The 15,564-nt window shown below is 37.1% G+C and overlaps 1 protein-coding gene and 1 non-coding gene across 6 annotated transcripts in view; one reads left to right on the top strand and one right to left on the bottom strand.

Moving 5' to 3' along the window:
• Positions 1-15,564, bottom strand: part of ARMC8 (armadillo repeat containing 8) — a 107,507-nt gene that overhangs the window by 53,471 nt on the left and 38,472 nt on the right. For 3 of the 5 annotated variants that reach the window (XM_007464352.1, XM_007464354.1, XM_007464351.1), the window contains 6 exons: positions 15,383-15,480; positions 10,193-10,285; positions 5,229-5,309; positions 3,156-3,231; positions 2,969-3,059; positions 1,215-1,275 (listed from right to left, as the gene is read on the bottom strand). In XM_007464352.1, coding sequence (XP_007464414.1) covers positions 1,215-1,275; positions 2,969-3,059; positions 3,156-3,231; positions 5,229-5,309; positions 10,193-10,285; positions 15,383-15,480 — 500 coding nt within the window. The remainder of the gene's footprint in view (positions 1-1,214; positions 1,276-2,968; positions 3,060-3,155; positions 3,232-5,228; positions 5,310-10,192; positions 10,286-15,382; positions 15,481-15,564) is intronic. The other 2 variants (XM_007464353.1, XM_007464355.1) reach the window with 1 other exon arrangement.
• On the top strand, positions 6,397-6,469 carry TRNAE-CUC (transfer RNA glutamic acid (anticodon CUC)). The gene has a single exon. It is a non-coding gene; the product is annotated as a tRNA-Glu (tRNA).

Genomic DNA, 15,564 nt, shown 5'->3' with positions numbered 1-15,564 from the left:
CTTCCTCTACAACCACAGTCAACTATGCTTTGTTCTTTTCTAAGTTCCTATTATAGCTTGACCACAGAGTTTAGCACTTTATTGTTCACTGTTGATTTCTTATCAGGCTGGTTCCATCTTTTAAATATGACCCCAGGCTTCCAAGAAGAAAGCCTATTCTTATTTTCCTTGGAACAGTTCCAACATTTATCAATACCATAAATTCATGGATTATTGAATTTAATGCTCACAACTACTACACAAAGAAGATACTTATTAACCTAGTTTACCAATGAGAAAGAAAAGGAGGGGGAGAGCAGTTAAGTAAGGGCATGGAAGCCCTCTATGCAGTGCTATTTACTTAGGGGTCCTCAGATCTCATTAAACTGTCTTGCTTCACGAAAGACTAAAGGAAAATTAATCTTCTTAATGTTCTTTTATCCTTGGGTTCATTTTGAACACTGATAAGATCTCACATTCACAAAGTGACACACTATCAATTTACTTACAGTTGTTCTGTTCTTTATAACTAAAAGCTGTTTAATGTATTTAATACATTGTTATTCTCAATATCCCTTTGGGATAGATGAGCAGGAATTATTGCTTCCATTTTCATAATTAGGAGTCTGAGGCACCACAAGAATAAGGGATGTGCCCAAGGCTACCGACCCAGTCAGTGGTGGAAGTGCTAAAACCAGAATCCAGGTCTTAGGACTTTTAAGGGCTAGTCTTTTATCTGGGCTTTTCTGAGTTCTAGTTGCATCTGACACACCACAATAATGATGATTGCTTTCACGTGTTATTTACTTATTCTTTCTCATTATGCCTTTTGATTATCTGCCATGTGGGTAAAATAAAGTCTATCTATAGAGTTAGTGAACTGCTTGCCTACAAAACCGTGTTGCAAACTTAATGAAAATCAAGGACTAAAATATATTTTCTATTTAACCTGAATTTTACACATTTTTATAATTTTTATATCCTTCTAATTGCCATAAAAGTGAAAAAGGTTTGACAAGGAAAGATTTACTTTGACTTTCAAAACATATCTAAAACCAATTTTTTAAAACTACATGTCATTCCACTGAAAAGCATGGTGATTTAATATTATTTCATGCTGTGCACACATACCACAGTGATAAATGTGTAAAAATAAATAGGAATACAAATATTTATATTCAACACTTATATGCCTGGATAATTTTCACGTTTTTAGAAAGAATTAATTCGCTCACCTTTAATACAATACAGTTGTCATCTGTCCGAATTGCTCCAGCTCTACACATGTAAGTTAAACTGGAATAAGATGGCAGAAAGTAAGTTTTTGCTTGTGTTTTAAAGCTTTAAAAACAACAACAAAAATCACCTACTTGCCTTTAAGATATTATGGGGGAAAAAAAAGACAATTACTCTTACTTATCTTGAGGGAGAAGGTTTTGACACTCCCTTATCTGAGATTCTGTTAAATAGTCAAAGAAAACTATCCGATATAGGCAGACAGTAAGCCAGAAGTTTTTTAAAATACCTACAAAATTGTTTTAAGAATGAATGGGTAAACGATAAAGCAAGGTGCTGGGCACACTGGAGTTCTCTATACTTTTCTCTATACTTTTTGTTTGAAATTTTCCATAATAAAAAGGAAAAAATTTTTAAATAAAACATAAAGTTAATGTAAATTTAAATGAAGTTAAGTTGGGATATTTCAACTCCAACAGCAGGTGTAGAAGTATCAGAGAAGAAGCATTTAACTTGTAACACTTATAGCTATCCCTATTAGCCAAGATATTAACTAGTTAAGATATTAATTAGTTAAGATATTAACTAACTAGTCAGAGGTTACCAGAAGTGGCTTTGAGAATTAATTAGTGATTTGGCTCTACTGAAAAACAATTTACCTTCACAATTATATCTGGCTGTGAATAAGAATACAATTACTTTCTACTCTCTAAGCAAGTACTGAACATTAAGCAATTAAGAAACTTAAATTAATGCATTTCCTTTTTGAATTAGATTCCTTTGGTAAGCTGGAGGGAAAAAAGCCTAAAATACCCCATGTTCTGGCTTCTAGGGAAAGTTATAAACAAGTCAGTAAAACTCCTTACTTACACTGTAGAAGATGAATTCTTTATGGCTGTTATCATTATCTTAAGATTTGTTACTACACTGTTTTTTGAAACCAGTTCCATGAGAGTATTACCTTACTAACAAAAAGGCAAATGCTCAGTTTTGAAGACAAAAAAGTAGACAAACAAAAAATACAAATCATATAAACAAACAGAAAACAATTCATGATGCAGGAGTGATTCACTGAAAACTCCTCATTCTGGCCAAAATATTAGAGAGCCACAGCTTCTTAAATACTGAAACTAAACCATTCACTTAGCATAGAACCCTACATAACAGGTGTTAAACCTATCTGGTAATGTATTGATAATTACAGAATTAACATGTACTGAATGCTTACATGAGCCAGGAACTGTGCTAATAAGAACTTTACATAACTATCTTATAAATGGTCAAATCTCTATGAGGAATCTTTGTTTTGTTTTTCCAAAGATGAGGAAGTCACATTCTCTGAAATCATGCCTTGGTTATCAACTTCAACTAATTCTAATTCTAATTCTAATTCTAATATAGTAGAAATACTATATCTTTATGTTTTCCTGACATAATACTTAGCATAATATGTGTTGGTTAAATCTGATCTAATTCTGTGTTATTTCAACTGAAATACAAGGAGAAGGGAACGTAATGAAGTAATTTTCTGTAGGTAGTCTTAGATGTTATAAGAGAGTTCTTGTGCATGCTACTAGTAGTAAACTGAGTATAAAACTCACATCCATTTAAGAAGATATGAGATAATCCCATGACTTTCAAATTTCAAAATCCCAAAACAAGATGGGGATTGAAAGTGAGCTCATTAGGCTGTCCAAAAATACTCTAAATTGATAAAGCACTGTCTTTCTTCCCACATTGTCTTGACCTTTACCATTTTGCTGATGTGAGCTGCATTTCAATGGGCTTATCCCTCTGTAACATCTTCACAAAAATTTGTGGTAACAATTCTCCATCAACCAAAACTAGAAATAAAACAAACAACAAGGATTAAGGAATTCTTTAAATCTACAAAGTTCATAAATTAAATTGTGTAGGTGCCACTGAAAGTTCCAGCCTACCATTTACCAGGGTCATCGATACCTGGGGGTTTTCAAAAGCTAAAACTGAGAAGCATTTCAGTGCCTGCATTCGAACCTGTAAAAATAAATGAACAAACAAAGCATTTATTTTAATTTGGCAAATATGAATTTTAATGTCTCAGAATCTAAACTCTTCTGAAGAAATAACTATTTAAATCTGCCTAAAGTACTAAAGGAAGGACTCAAGGGAAAAAAAATGAGACCTGTATATCTGAAGAGTACAGTAAGTTAAAATTATAAAAAGTTAAAATTAATTTTGAAATAATAGAGAAGAAAAAACAGGGAGGAAGTAGCAACTAAAATGGAACTAGATAAATCCCTATTCAAATTTAAAAGAACGCTGTAAAAAATACAATGCTAGTAAGGCAAAGGGACTTAATAACATTACTAATTGCCTTTCAAGTGGGACATTTCTTCTTCCCAAATTACAAACCAGAGAACTGAAGAGAAGACCAAAAAAAAAAGAGTACTCTTGCAGTTGTGTATGGGATGGGGAGTGGGGGAAGAGAACAGGAGAGGAAAGAAAGTTATGATAAAAGTTCAAAAAGGACTAAACTAATTTAACTTTAGAAATACTTATGAATTATGTTACTATACCTCAAAACTAGGTAACTGGTCTGGGATGATACCAAGGGCTCAAACTCTTGACCACACACAACATATTTTATAATTTGCAGGAGCTCCTATGAGAGCTGTTATTTTTCATTCTTTCTGTTCAGCTTTCACCAGATGACCTCATCCTCACTTCCAAGCCTGAGTCTATATATGATGTTTTCCTGTGGAGCCTGAGATTGGCAGGATAGGTAGCTGAGGTGTGAAGAAGCTCTGTCCCTCTCTTGGGCAATGCTCTGCAGCACAAGCACATGCCTACAGGTGGAACCTAGAATATGTTCATGACACTCTGACAGTGGAGCAAACCTTGGCAAGAGTAATGTTACCAAAACCTTTTTCCTTCTACAACCTGTAACTTGCCATAGTAGATAAGGAAGTCTAGTGTGGAAAAGAAAAGAAAGAAACGAAGAACTGGGGGAGTTAATGAAGCTAGAGGATGGAAAAGAACAAGAACAGTAAATCGCCACCCCAGCAACTGTTTCTTGACATACAAGTGCTGACTGGTCTCAGCCTACACACAGTACAGAGCAGAGGAAGCAGCTCTCAGTATATATGTCCTGCCCTTGCCTCTGGCTAGTTTCAAGCTGGTTCCATTCCCCACTCCTATTCTTGTGAGATCTTCACCAAGATCTAACTTTGGATGTCTGAGGTAGGGAAAATGTACATATTAGCAGGGCAGACCTGCAATAAAGCTAAGGACAAAAAGAGCAGACTAGGATCAGTGCAAATGGATAGAAGACAAAAATGACAGCTTCTCTGCTTTACAGGAAATTCCTAGCATATTTAGTTCTAATGTGACACAATAAAGACAGTGTCCCAATATCTGCTACAACTTACCAGTTGGACAATAATGAAATGACCAAAGTTTTAACTAAATGCCTGATAGTATATCATGACACTGCTTACCTATATATAAAAGATAGTAAAGAAATTTAATTAACACAACTGAAAACCCTTGACTTTTTAACTCAAAATACAAAACAGAACACATTTTAAATGTTGATGTATATGTGGGTATATGCTGTAAGTTTCAGTCAGTGTGGCTAAATAAAGGAAATATAGGAAATCCAAGGTCTTTCCTGCTATAGCAAGCCATTGCTCCTACATACTTCAAGGCATGATGACCTCACAGGCAACTCTGAAACTGACACCATACCAGAAGAGACTACTAATGATCACAGGTAAAAATCAATAGGAACTTATACCACAATCATATCCTGAAGAAAAAAAAAAAAAAAAAGGAAAGGCAAGGTAGATTTTTTTTTAAGTGTACTCTCTCTATAGGTAAAACAATGCCCCATAACGTTTTAATGATAAAATACTATTCTTGATCACAATATCTACCAAAGAAACAACAAAACATGTGTGCCTCTTTCCAGACCAAGACTCTAGAAGTCCAAAATAAAGTATAAAAGTCTGGCCATAATTTTAACATCTTACTTTGTAAGATACTGAGGTTAGTAGGTGAGCAATATTCTGAACTGCACCATGATTAAATAAAATTGTTTGATGATCTGGACCCTGTAAGAAAAGAGAATATAATAATACATTAAGAAGAGTAATGATTCATTCCAATAAAACATTTACTTAAATGGAGAAAACCACATTCACTGCAATGTAGAATTTTTAGTTACCCTTCTCCTATATAAACCCATTCCCCAAAAGCAGGATAGACACTGTTTTCAGTCCTGCAAAGGGCTGTAATATCTTACCTCTCATCTCAGTTCCATAGAACCACTGCCTCCTTACCTCCCTAAATAAGGAAGGGGGGCACAGAAACTATCCTGGCATAGGCCCTCACACCATTACAGCAACAAAAGCACTCCAAATTCTGCATTTCATGTGCACACCCTTACCCTATGCCCACAGGAGACAGTGTATAGTCATTCTTACAACTTAAGACTGATGACCTAGTCAGGGGAACTCTAAAACTAATTAATTACAAGAGAAACTGGACCAGATCCTAAGCTACCTCAACACATCTGGGAGGATGGAGCAGTGGATGGTAGGAAACACAGCACTGTATAAGTGAGAAGTAAACACGTTTTAGTTCTCTTTCTCTCTCATTTCTCTTAAAATTATCACTTCTTAGAGTAAGAAAGTGAAGTAACAGGAAAATTCAGGTATTTTATTTTTTTACCAACTCTGTTTTCTACTAATCAATTTACTGAAGATCTTCAAAATGGCACAAGCTAAAGATTAATGCAACGCTTTGAATTTGCCAGTACTTAATTCACTTCTTTTATGTCCCACCCATTCACTCAAATAATGAAAAGTCAATTAAAGCCAAGGCAAGGATGGTATTTCATGCTTATCATTATTTAGGAAAGAAAAGTGTAGCACCGAAAGGTAGGTTACCTATTTGGGTTCACCAGAGGAAACCAGTTCCTAGTCTAGAAAAAAAGCTCTCAAACCAACTTCTCCAACTCACTATTCAGCCAAGTTACAACTGTTTTGCAGATGCTCATTCTTTCTTGGACCAAAATATCCATCATTTGAAGTGGGAAGATTAGCATTCATACTTCTGAATAATAAAAGAGCCATACTCTATTTTACAGGCAACAATCCCCTAAACATTTTACATACTATTAAGAGCCCTTTAGGGACTTCCTCGGTGGTCCAGTGGGTAAGACTCTGCACTCTCAATGCAGGGGGCCCAGGTTTGATCCCTGGTCGGGGAACTAGATCCCACGTGCATGCCAAAACTAAGAGTTCACATGCAGCAATTAAGAAGTCCTCATGCCACAACTAAAGATCCCGCCTGCCGCAACTAAGACCTGGCACAGCCTAAATAAACAAACAAACAAACATTTTAAAAAAGAGCCCTTAAAAAAAAAAACACTTCAGCAATTTCTCTCTTAATTTACATACATTAAAAAAAATTGAAGTATAATTGATTCTATACATTTTCTAACTTCTAATTTCTTATTTTTAACCACTATATAATATTCCACAGTTTACTCAAGCAAACCCCCAACACATATTTTTGGTACTTTCTAATGTCTCACTATTAATTGACTCATTTGAAACATAGGAGTCTCTGGCTTATTCATTATAAGGATAGTGGTGGAGACTACAAAGGGGGAGCCAAGGAAAAGAAGGGTCTCCTCAGAATCTGACCCATTTTTTCTACCTATTAACAAGTAGGTAACTAGAATAAGTTATGAAGATAAGCCTCAATTAACCATGACTAAGGTTTTTTTGCCTTCCTTATAAATTTTAACATCCTGATTTATATACAGGCAACGTTTAGCAGAACAGCTAAATAGGCAGGGGGCTGCCTCTACCCCCTTGTACCTCACTGTTCTTCCACTGTATTCAGCTAATACATTCTCCTGATTTGAGGTGACTAATAGATTATTTTATATTCTTCAAGACAAAGAAGAATACACAAGTACATTCTTTCCCCCTATTTTAACACAAATGGTAGGACAATACTATATATTTATATATATATATAATATATAAAATACTACATATAAATACTATATATATACTATACATACATATGTAAGTATATATATGCATGGCCCTAAACCTTTTATTTCCTTTATAATATATCTCAGTGATCACTCATATCAGTACATAAAGAGCTTTCTCATTTCTTTTTTGGCCTTAATCCATTGTACAAATGTCCCATACTTTAACTAGTATCCTATAGTTAGACATTCAGATTGTTTTCAGTCTTGGAGTTATATTTATAAATGATGGTGAAGCACAGTGCAATTCTCTGTACGTAACTGTTTCCCACCGCTTACAGGATATTGTACTTTTTAATCCCTCACATTCTTTGCCCAAATTGCAGCAAATATTTGTTACAAAAGAAGCTCTTCCTTCTCTCTATGGTCATAGATAGGATTGTGTAAAAACAACTGCAAGGAAGGAATTAGTGGCTGAACCAACTAAAGAGGAGGAACTATTATTCCATTACCAAGTCTCTCTTTAGTCTCTCCAAATCAACCTGCACGAACCTGGAGTTAGTGAAACAGCCTCTCAGTGTGGGAAGCACATAAGCCCTCATGATCCTAAACCCCAAAAGATAGGTCTCGAAATCTGAGTCACTGCTTAAGTGGCAACAGTGCAGAAGTTAGAATTCTAATTAATATTATTACTAGCCTTTTTTGCTCCTTAATAAATCAGGGAGAGAATTTCAAAAATATAACTATGATTAGCTTATACCACAAATGCTTTAGAAATCTCTTTTTCTGTCTCCCCTGCCCAAAGTATGCAAACTTATTTAATATTGATACTAGTATATGAAAATTTGTAAATGAGTCTTAAAATGCTACTATAAATTTTATTTATTGTTTTCATAAACAAAATGAAAATAAAAGGTTTTTATAATTAATGACATACAGAGATCAACAGACCAGTTGTTTTCAAAGATACACATTGTTAGTGTATCAGTAGGGAAATAAATACTGTATTTTAGACTATTACTGTTGTCACTGGGTTTATACATGCTATAATGTTTCCTGAGGTCTAGTTATATCTCAGACTACTTAAACTGGGTCATCTAATTACCATGGCAAATGCTAATTATCAGGCTAAAAGAAAGCTTTTAGAGTTCAGGTTTTTAATTTTCCTCAGTTCTGTTAGTGGCATGAGTGCCTGTAAATTCTTATTCAGCATAAGTTTCTCTCCAGCAAAAGAACTAGTGATTTAACAGTATTCCGTTATCTATGATTTCAGCTAAAACAGCACTGAGAAGTTTCAGATGAGCAAGCCTAAAAGCACTGAGAAGTTTCTGAAGAGCAATTCTAAAAACTATTTGGGTAACTTCAGGAATAGGATTATTCAAACTTCTCATAATTTGACATGTGGTAGTTATACCTCCAGGTCCAATTTTCAGTGTCCATTTGAGATTACTGTGATTATGACTAGTAGATGCTGTGCTCTCAAGCACTTGCATCTAGATGCTGAAAGATCTGTAATGAGGCATGTAGTTATGGAGTACCCTTCTCCACCTATCTACGAGGGTTGGCTATAAGACATCGTTTAATGCTGGAAATTGTTTTCTCAAAGCTTTTCTTTGCCCACCTCAAGAGATTAAGGAATTTACATCCCTGGTCCTATAAGTTGGCTTACATGCTCACAAAGCAATCCAGGAGGAGAAACTTCAGAGACTTTTGACAAAAATCTTAAATTCTAAATGTCTTTACATATAGAATAGAATAGGCTATGACAGCTAGGATTTGAGAGGGGTTTTAAGTTATAACCTGTAGTTAGTTATAATCTATAGTTACTTTTTCTGAAAGGAACTGATTTCATTTATATTTGGGAAACTGTCCTAAAATAGCATAGATCTGTGATCTTCTTAGTTTAGTATGCAGTTGTTCACTTTTCCTTCTTTCCTATAGTTCCCCAAACTCCTCATTTTATATTTGCATTATAAGTGATAAACAGGTAAGTAATGCTGTCCTGAAAAACTTATCAGAAGATAAACAATGACTTGGTTAAAAGTTAGCAAATTACGGTTATCAAAAGAGTACACTCAATATGTAAACTATGAAGCAAAATAAGTAGCACTGCATGGCACTCTTCAGTTTAGGTTCAGGCTCTTTTAATAACTGAAATTCCTCTCAATAAAGAGGAGAGAAGAGGGGCTTCCCTGGTGGCGCAGTGGTTGAGAGTCCGCCTGCCGATGCAGGGGACACGGGTTCGTGCCCCAGTCCGGGAAGATCACACATGCCGCGGAGTGGCTGGGCCCGTGAGCCATGGCCGCTGAGCCTGCGCGTCCGGAGCCTGTGCTCCGCAGCGGGAGAGGCCACAACAGTGAGAGGCCCGCGTACCGCAAAAAAAAAAAAAAAAAGAGGAGAGATGAATCTCTCTTAGTTCTCCTTATAAGAGATCACTTAAAACAATTTCCAACAATATGGAAACTGAGGGTGTGGGAAGACAGTCATCAGCATATACTGCTGGTAGGAGTATAAAACTGTATAACCTCCATATAAGACAACATGTGGTAAAATTACACATGCACACATTCTTTGACTCAGCAATTCTGTTTCTTATAAAATGTCTTACATACAGGGTATTTGCTGCATCACTGCTGTGAAATAAGATTGGAAACAAGCTAAATGCCCAACAATAGAGGACTGGTTGAATAAATTATTGTACATCTATACAATAAAATACTCTTCATCTGTTTAAAAAAAAAGAATGAGGAAACTCCTTATGTACTGATGTGGAATATCCTTCAAGATGTTAAGTAAAAAATGCAAGGTGCAGAACACTATGTATGGTATGCTACCATTTCTGTCAAAAAAAAAAAGAGGGGAAAATACATACATAAGTCTGCTTATATGTGTATAGATTAGCTACAGGAGGATACACACAGAAGGCACATCTCCTGAGGACATGCAAGATTTTATATTATAGAGAACATTTGTTCTGGTTCTTACTTTACAGCAGTGTGAGAAGATCTGACAGATGTACTCCTGGGTATAGCGGGACCTGCTAAGCAGCGCCATGAGATGCGGTATCACTGTGGCATCCTGGAGTCAAAGGGAAGAAGAGCACAGCAACAAGGAACTCAAACACAGTGAGTATCTCTAACAAATGATTTCCACGAGCAGATACATATGTAAGCCTCTTATCTTAATGACAGTAAATCAAGTCTCTTTAAGGAATACAACACAGAAGCAACACGGCAATCAAAACTGTCTAGGCAAAGGACAAGGAAAGCGGCTTCAATTCTCATCCTTGACAACAAAATACAAGAACAGGAAATTCTCAATTTCTCTCCCATAAACAGCCTACATCCCCACAATAAAACAAAATCATTTCAATAAGACTTGACATAAATCTATTCTGAAACCAAAATGTGACATATTAATAAGATATGTAATAATGTATTGCTTATAAGGAGGAATTACTGTATTAAAATAAAAGTTGACAGTTTTGATCTCTGAGATGTTCTGTTAAGTATCAGCAACAGGTTAACACTCATAACAACTGTAGTTAGCTAATTTCAGTCTTCACAATTTATATCATAGCAACTTCTCACTTATAGCCCACTCTCTGCCTACTACTGACACTTCACAACATACACGATGGTATAGGACAAGACAGAAGAATCCACCCAACCTGCTGCAGGGCTCTCCAAAAATCTCCTCTTTCTTGACTGCAAAAAGAATTAAACGTTGAAATAATATTTGGCTTGAACCACAGATGGAAAAGGAGACTTAGCTCAAGCCCCCTAGTCAATGCTGTCAAGTCCTGTAGCAATGCTTCTCAAATATGAATGTGCATTGCGTGTATGTTCCCAGGGGACATTCTGTGTATACAGATTCTGATTCTCTAGGTTTGGAGTACGACTTAAGATTCTCCATTCTAACAAGCTCCCAACGGATACCTGATGTTGCTGGTCCACAGACCACCCTTTGACAAAAGACAACAGAGGGCAAGGAAGGAAACTTAAAAGAATACCAGAATACCACTGTTGGGATAAACAAGATTTGGGGTTTCCCTCAGAAAGAAAAGAATGCTCAAGATCCATAAAAGCTAAGTAGGAAAACAGAAGGTTGTTGATGCCTACAAGTAGAATCTTTTCCCCTTGCTTGTTAGTATAACCCTGTGTTGTCATAAGCAGTTTAAAAACAAAATGAGGGAATTCCCTGGTGGTGCAGGGGTTAGGACTCAGCGCTTTCACTGCCATAGGCCCAGGTTTGATCCCAGGTCAGGGAACTAAGATCCCGCAAGCAGCGGGGCGTGGACAAAAAAAATAAACAACACTCAGAAAATTTCAAAGAAAGTCAGCTACTAAATTCATTTTAAAAAGGGAAGAGATGAGAATGTAAAGTACGCATCTATTTTACAGATGCGGGGTTGGGGTGGCAGGAATAACGACGACAGTGGTTCCACTGACAGATGATAGGGAAGTAGGTAACAGCTGAGAGAGAAGAAGCAATTGAGAGGAAGAGCCTCTACACGCTCCTAAAACTACTTCCACCTCATTCCTTTCCTCCATTGCTCTCTCATCCCTGAGTTTTCCTGTGACAATAGCCCCTATCTCATTTCTTCACACCTGCGTCCTTTCTGCCAACTGTGTTATATATCTGCAGTTTATGGTTGATTAAACAAGGCAAAGAACAGTTACATAATTTCCCCAGTCACCCATCTGATAAACAGGATTGCAAACTAGACATCCTGCCCTCTTCAACAGGACTGTGCTGTCTTCAGTTTAGTGCCTGAGTTGCCATGGTAGCTGGCCTCTACACAATCCAACTCACAGATGTCAGTCAGTTACAACTAAATACTACTCTCTGTCATTGTCCCACCTAACACTTTTCATGGATTCTCCACTGTCTCTGAGGGATAAAATTGTTTCACAATTTAGGTATTTTCTCTGTGAAAGTCACATTAATGTCCCTGTGTCTTATTTTTTCTTATGTAAAGAAGTTAAGTTTGTGTAGACTAGTGTTCTCAAAATTATGCACCACGATCCATTAGTGGGTCATGAAATCAGTTTAGAGAGGGAGGAGGAAGGAGCTAAATCAGTTAACCAGGATCAATTTCTCCCCCATTACTGGGCTGGGAGTTGGGAAGAAACTTATAGGGTTAAGAAGATGGGTGATTGGTTTAATTTCTTTGTAAACATGACAATTGGGCCTTCAGGAAAACAGATGGAGAGCCCTTCTATGTGGAATGTTTTGAGGAGGATGTCCCCATTTTAGAAGTGCTTACAGTTAACCAGTGGTTCTCAAAGAGTGGTCTGTAAGCCAGTAGCATCTCAAGTTACTGGGAAACTTGTTAGAAATGCATATTCACAGGCCATACTCCACACTCACTGAATCAGAAACTCTGTAGGTAGAGTCCAGGATTCTGTGTTTAATGAGCTCTCCAGGTAATTCTGGTGCATGCTCAAGTTTGAGAACCAGTGTAGTAAACAGTCTTTGGATTTATGAGGCACGGCTCCCTGAAGAATGCTGCACAAATCCCTGAGGTATAAAATTGAGATGTTTCATAATTTAGAGCCTCCCTGCTGTGTGAGGTGACCCACAAACCTCACAGACCTTATGCATCATTACAAGCCAGAGGAGCAAGGGCCTAATGTAGGAAAAACAAACTATGGAGGCATGTGGCATGTTCCCTCTCCCTGCCTGCTTTGCCTGTGCCTCTTGACTGCTTATATTCTTGAAATACTTATAAAACATGATTCTGGACAAGATCTCTGATTCATTGTATGTCCACTTTGAAACTCTGACATTCTGTGTGTCAGCTCAGAGAATCACAACCAGCATTTTTTTTAAATGAAAAAGGATAGAACAGAAATCAGAAGGCACCACATTTATGGAACTGTTTTGTGAAGACTATCTCAGGATGTTCCACCACCCCTCGCCCCCTCCCCTTTCCACCCCACACACACGGTATGGCAGTGGAAAATATCATTCTTACTGTGGACTGTGGATAAGAGTTTGAAAAATACTAGTCTGGATAATTTTTATTAAGAAAGTCCCAAGTAATCAACAGATAAAAACACCCCCTAATACTCCCTGAAGTTTTTGAAAACCACTGAATGACTCTAAAGATCTTTAGATTCTCTCACACATATTCTGATTCTAGCCTGGTAAGTAAGCCTCTAACAAGTTGCTTCTGGTTCACCTCTCCAGCCGAAATGAACACGGATTCCCTTCCTGCATTAGACTATTCTGTCCACTGTCCTGCATATTCTCTCTTACAGATGTTTCCTAGAACAGCTTCTTTTCTCTCCACTTCTTGAAATCCTATCCATTATTAAAGACCAGGTCGAATTCTACCTTCTCTACAAAGCCTACTCTACTGGATTTAACCTATAGTGAGTGCATTAAATATACTTCCTTAATTTGTACCTATTAGGAAATTAAGAAGGGTCTTTTTACAAAAACCAAAAGAAAAAAAACAGCTTACAAATTCCTCAAGATCTGAGACGATCTTTCACTTCTTTACAAAGCCTAGAACGTTTGATATTTGCAAATTAGCAAGACTTCAAACACTTCTTGAGACTTTTCTACAACACAGTTATCACAGTTAAGATCAGTTTTGAGATGCTAAATATGGGTTGGCCAAAAGGTTTGTTCGGTTTTTTTTCCGTTAAGATGGCTCTAGTAGCACTCTTCTGTCTTTAACTTTATTGAAAACAATTTTGTTAGATTGTATGTGGCAGCTGTCATATCAGTGTGCATTTAAAAAAAAGACTTATCGGGCTTCCCTGGTGGCGCAGTGGTTGGGAGTCCGCCTGCCGATGCAGGGGACGCGGGTTTGTGCCCCGGTCCAGGAGGATCCCGCGTGCTGCGGAGCGGCTGGGCCCGTGAGCCATGGCCACTGGGCCTGCGCGTCCGGAGCCTGTGCTCCGCATCGGGAGAGGCCACAACAGTGAGAGGCCCGCGTACAGCAAAAAAAAAAAAAAAAAAAGACTTATCAAAATTGGTGAATTTTTGTGTAGCCATTTTAATATTGAAGATGGAAGAAAAAGGCAACATTTTCGGCATATTACGCTTTATTATTTGAAGAAAGGTAAAAATGCAACTGAAACACAAAAGAAGACTTGTGCAGTGTATGGAGAAAGTGCTGTGACTGAACATGTCAAAAGTGGTTTGTGAAGTTCTGTGCTGGATATTTCTTGCTGGACGATACTCCATGGTTGGGTAGAACAGTTGAAAGCGATTGAATCTAGACATTAGTTGAGAACGATAAACGTTATACCACGTGGGAGGTAGCCGACATACTCAAAATATCCAAATCAAGCGCTGAAAATCATTTGCACCAGCTTGTTATGTTCACTGCTTTGATGTTTGGGTTCCACATAAATTAAGGATAAAAAACCTTCTTGACCGTATTTCCACAAGCGATTCTCTACTGAAACATAATGAAAAAGTTCCGTTTTTAAAACAAATTGTGGTGGCCCATGAAAAGTGGATACTGTGCAATAATGTGGAATGGAAGAGATCATGGGGCAAGCAAAATGAACCACCACCAACCACACCAAAGGCCGGTCTTCATCCAAAGAAGGGGATGTTGTCCATATGGTGGGATTGGAAGGGAGTCCTCTATTATGAGCTCCTTCCGGAAAACCAAACAATTAATTCCAACAAGTACTGCTCCCAGTTAGATCAACTGAAAGCAGCACTAGATGAAAAGCGTCCAGAATTAGTCAACAGAAAATGCATAATCTTCCATCAGGATAATGCAAGACCGCATGTTTCTTTGATGACCAGGCAAAAACTGTTACAGCTTGGCTGGGAAGCTCTGATCCATCGGCCGTATTCATCAGACATTGCACCTTCGGATTTCCATTTATTTAGGTCTTTACAAAATTCTCTTAATGGAAAAAATTTCAATTCCCTGAAAGACTGTAAAAGGCACCTGGAACAGTTCTTTGCTCAAAAAGATAAAAAGTTTTGGGAAGATGGAATTATGAAGTTGCCTGAAAAATGGGAGAAGGAAGTGGAACAAAAGGGTGAATACGCTGTTCAATAAAGTTCTTGGTGAAAATGAAAAATGTGTCTTTCATTTTTACTTAAAAACTGAAGGCACTTTTTGGCCAACCCAATAAATTAGAAGTATGCTGTTAGTAAAATGTAACTGATGATTCAAAAACACCTAAAACTCACTGTATACAGTAGTTCCTCTGGAGTAACAGGACTGGTGAAGATGGTGCGCAGGCATCTGAGGCAAGCTTCAATGAACTTCAGGTCTGGGGACAGTAGTCCTATTAACAGAAAACAGATTTGAGACTCATCCTTTCAACTCATATTTAAAACTCTGCAAACTGATTCTAATTTTTACTTGTATA

This window comes from Lipotes vexillifer, unplaced genomic scaffold (assembly GCF_000442215.2).
Source record: "Lipotes vexillifer unplaced genomic scaffold, Lipotes_vexillifer_v1.1 scaffold957, whole genome shotgun sequence".
Lineage (NCBI taxonomy): Eukaryota > Metazoa > Chordata > Mammalia > Artiodactyla > Lipotidae > Lipotes > Lipotes vexillifer.
Note: the sequence above shows the minus strand (reverse complement) of the source record. Positions and strands in the feature narration are given on the sequence as shown.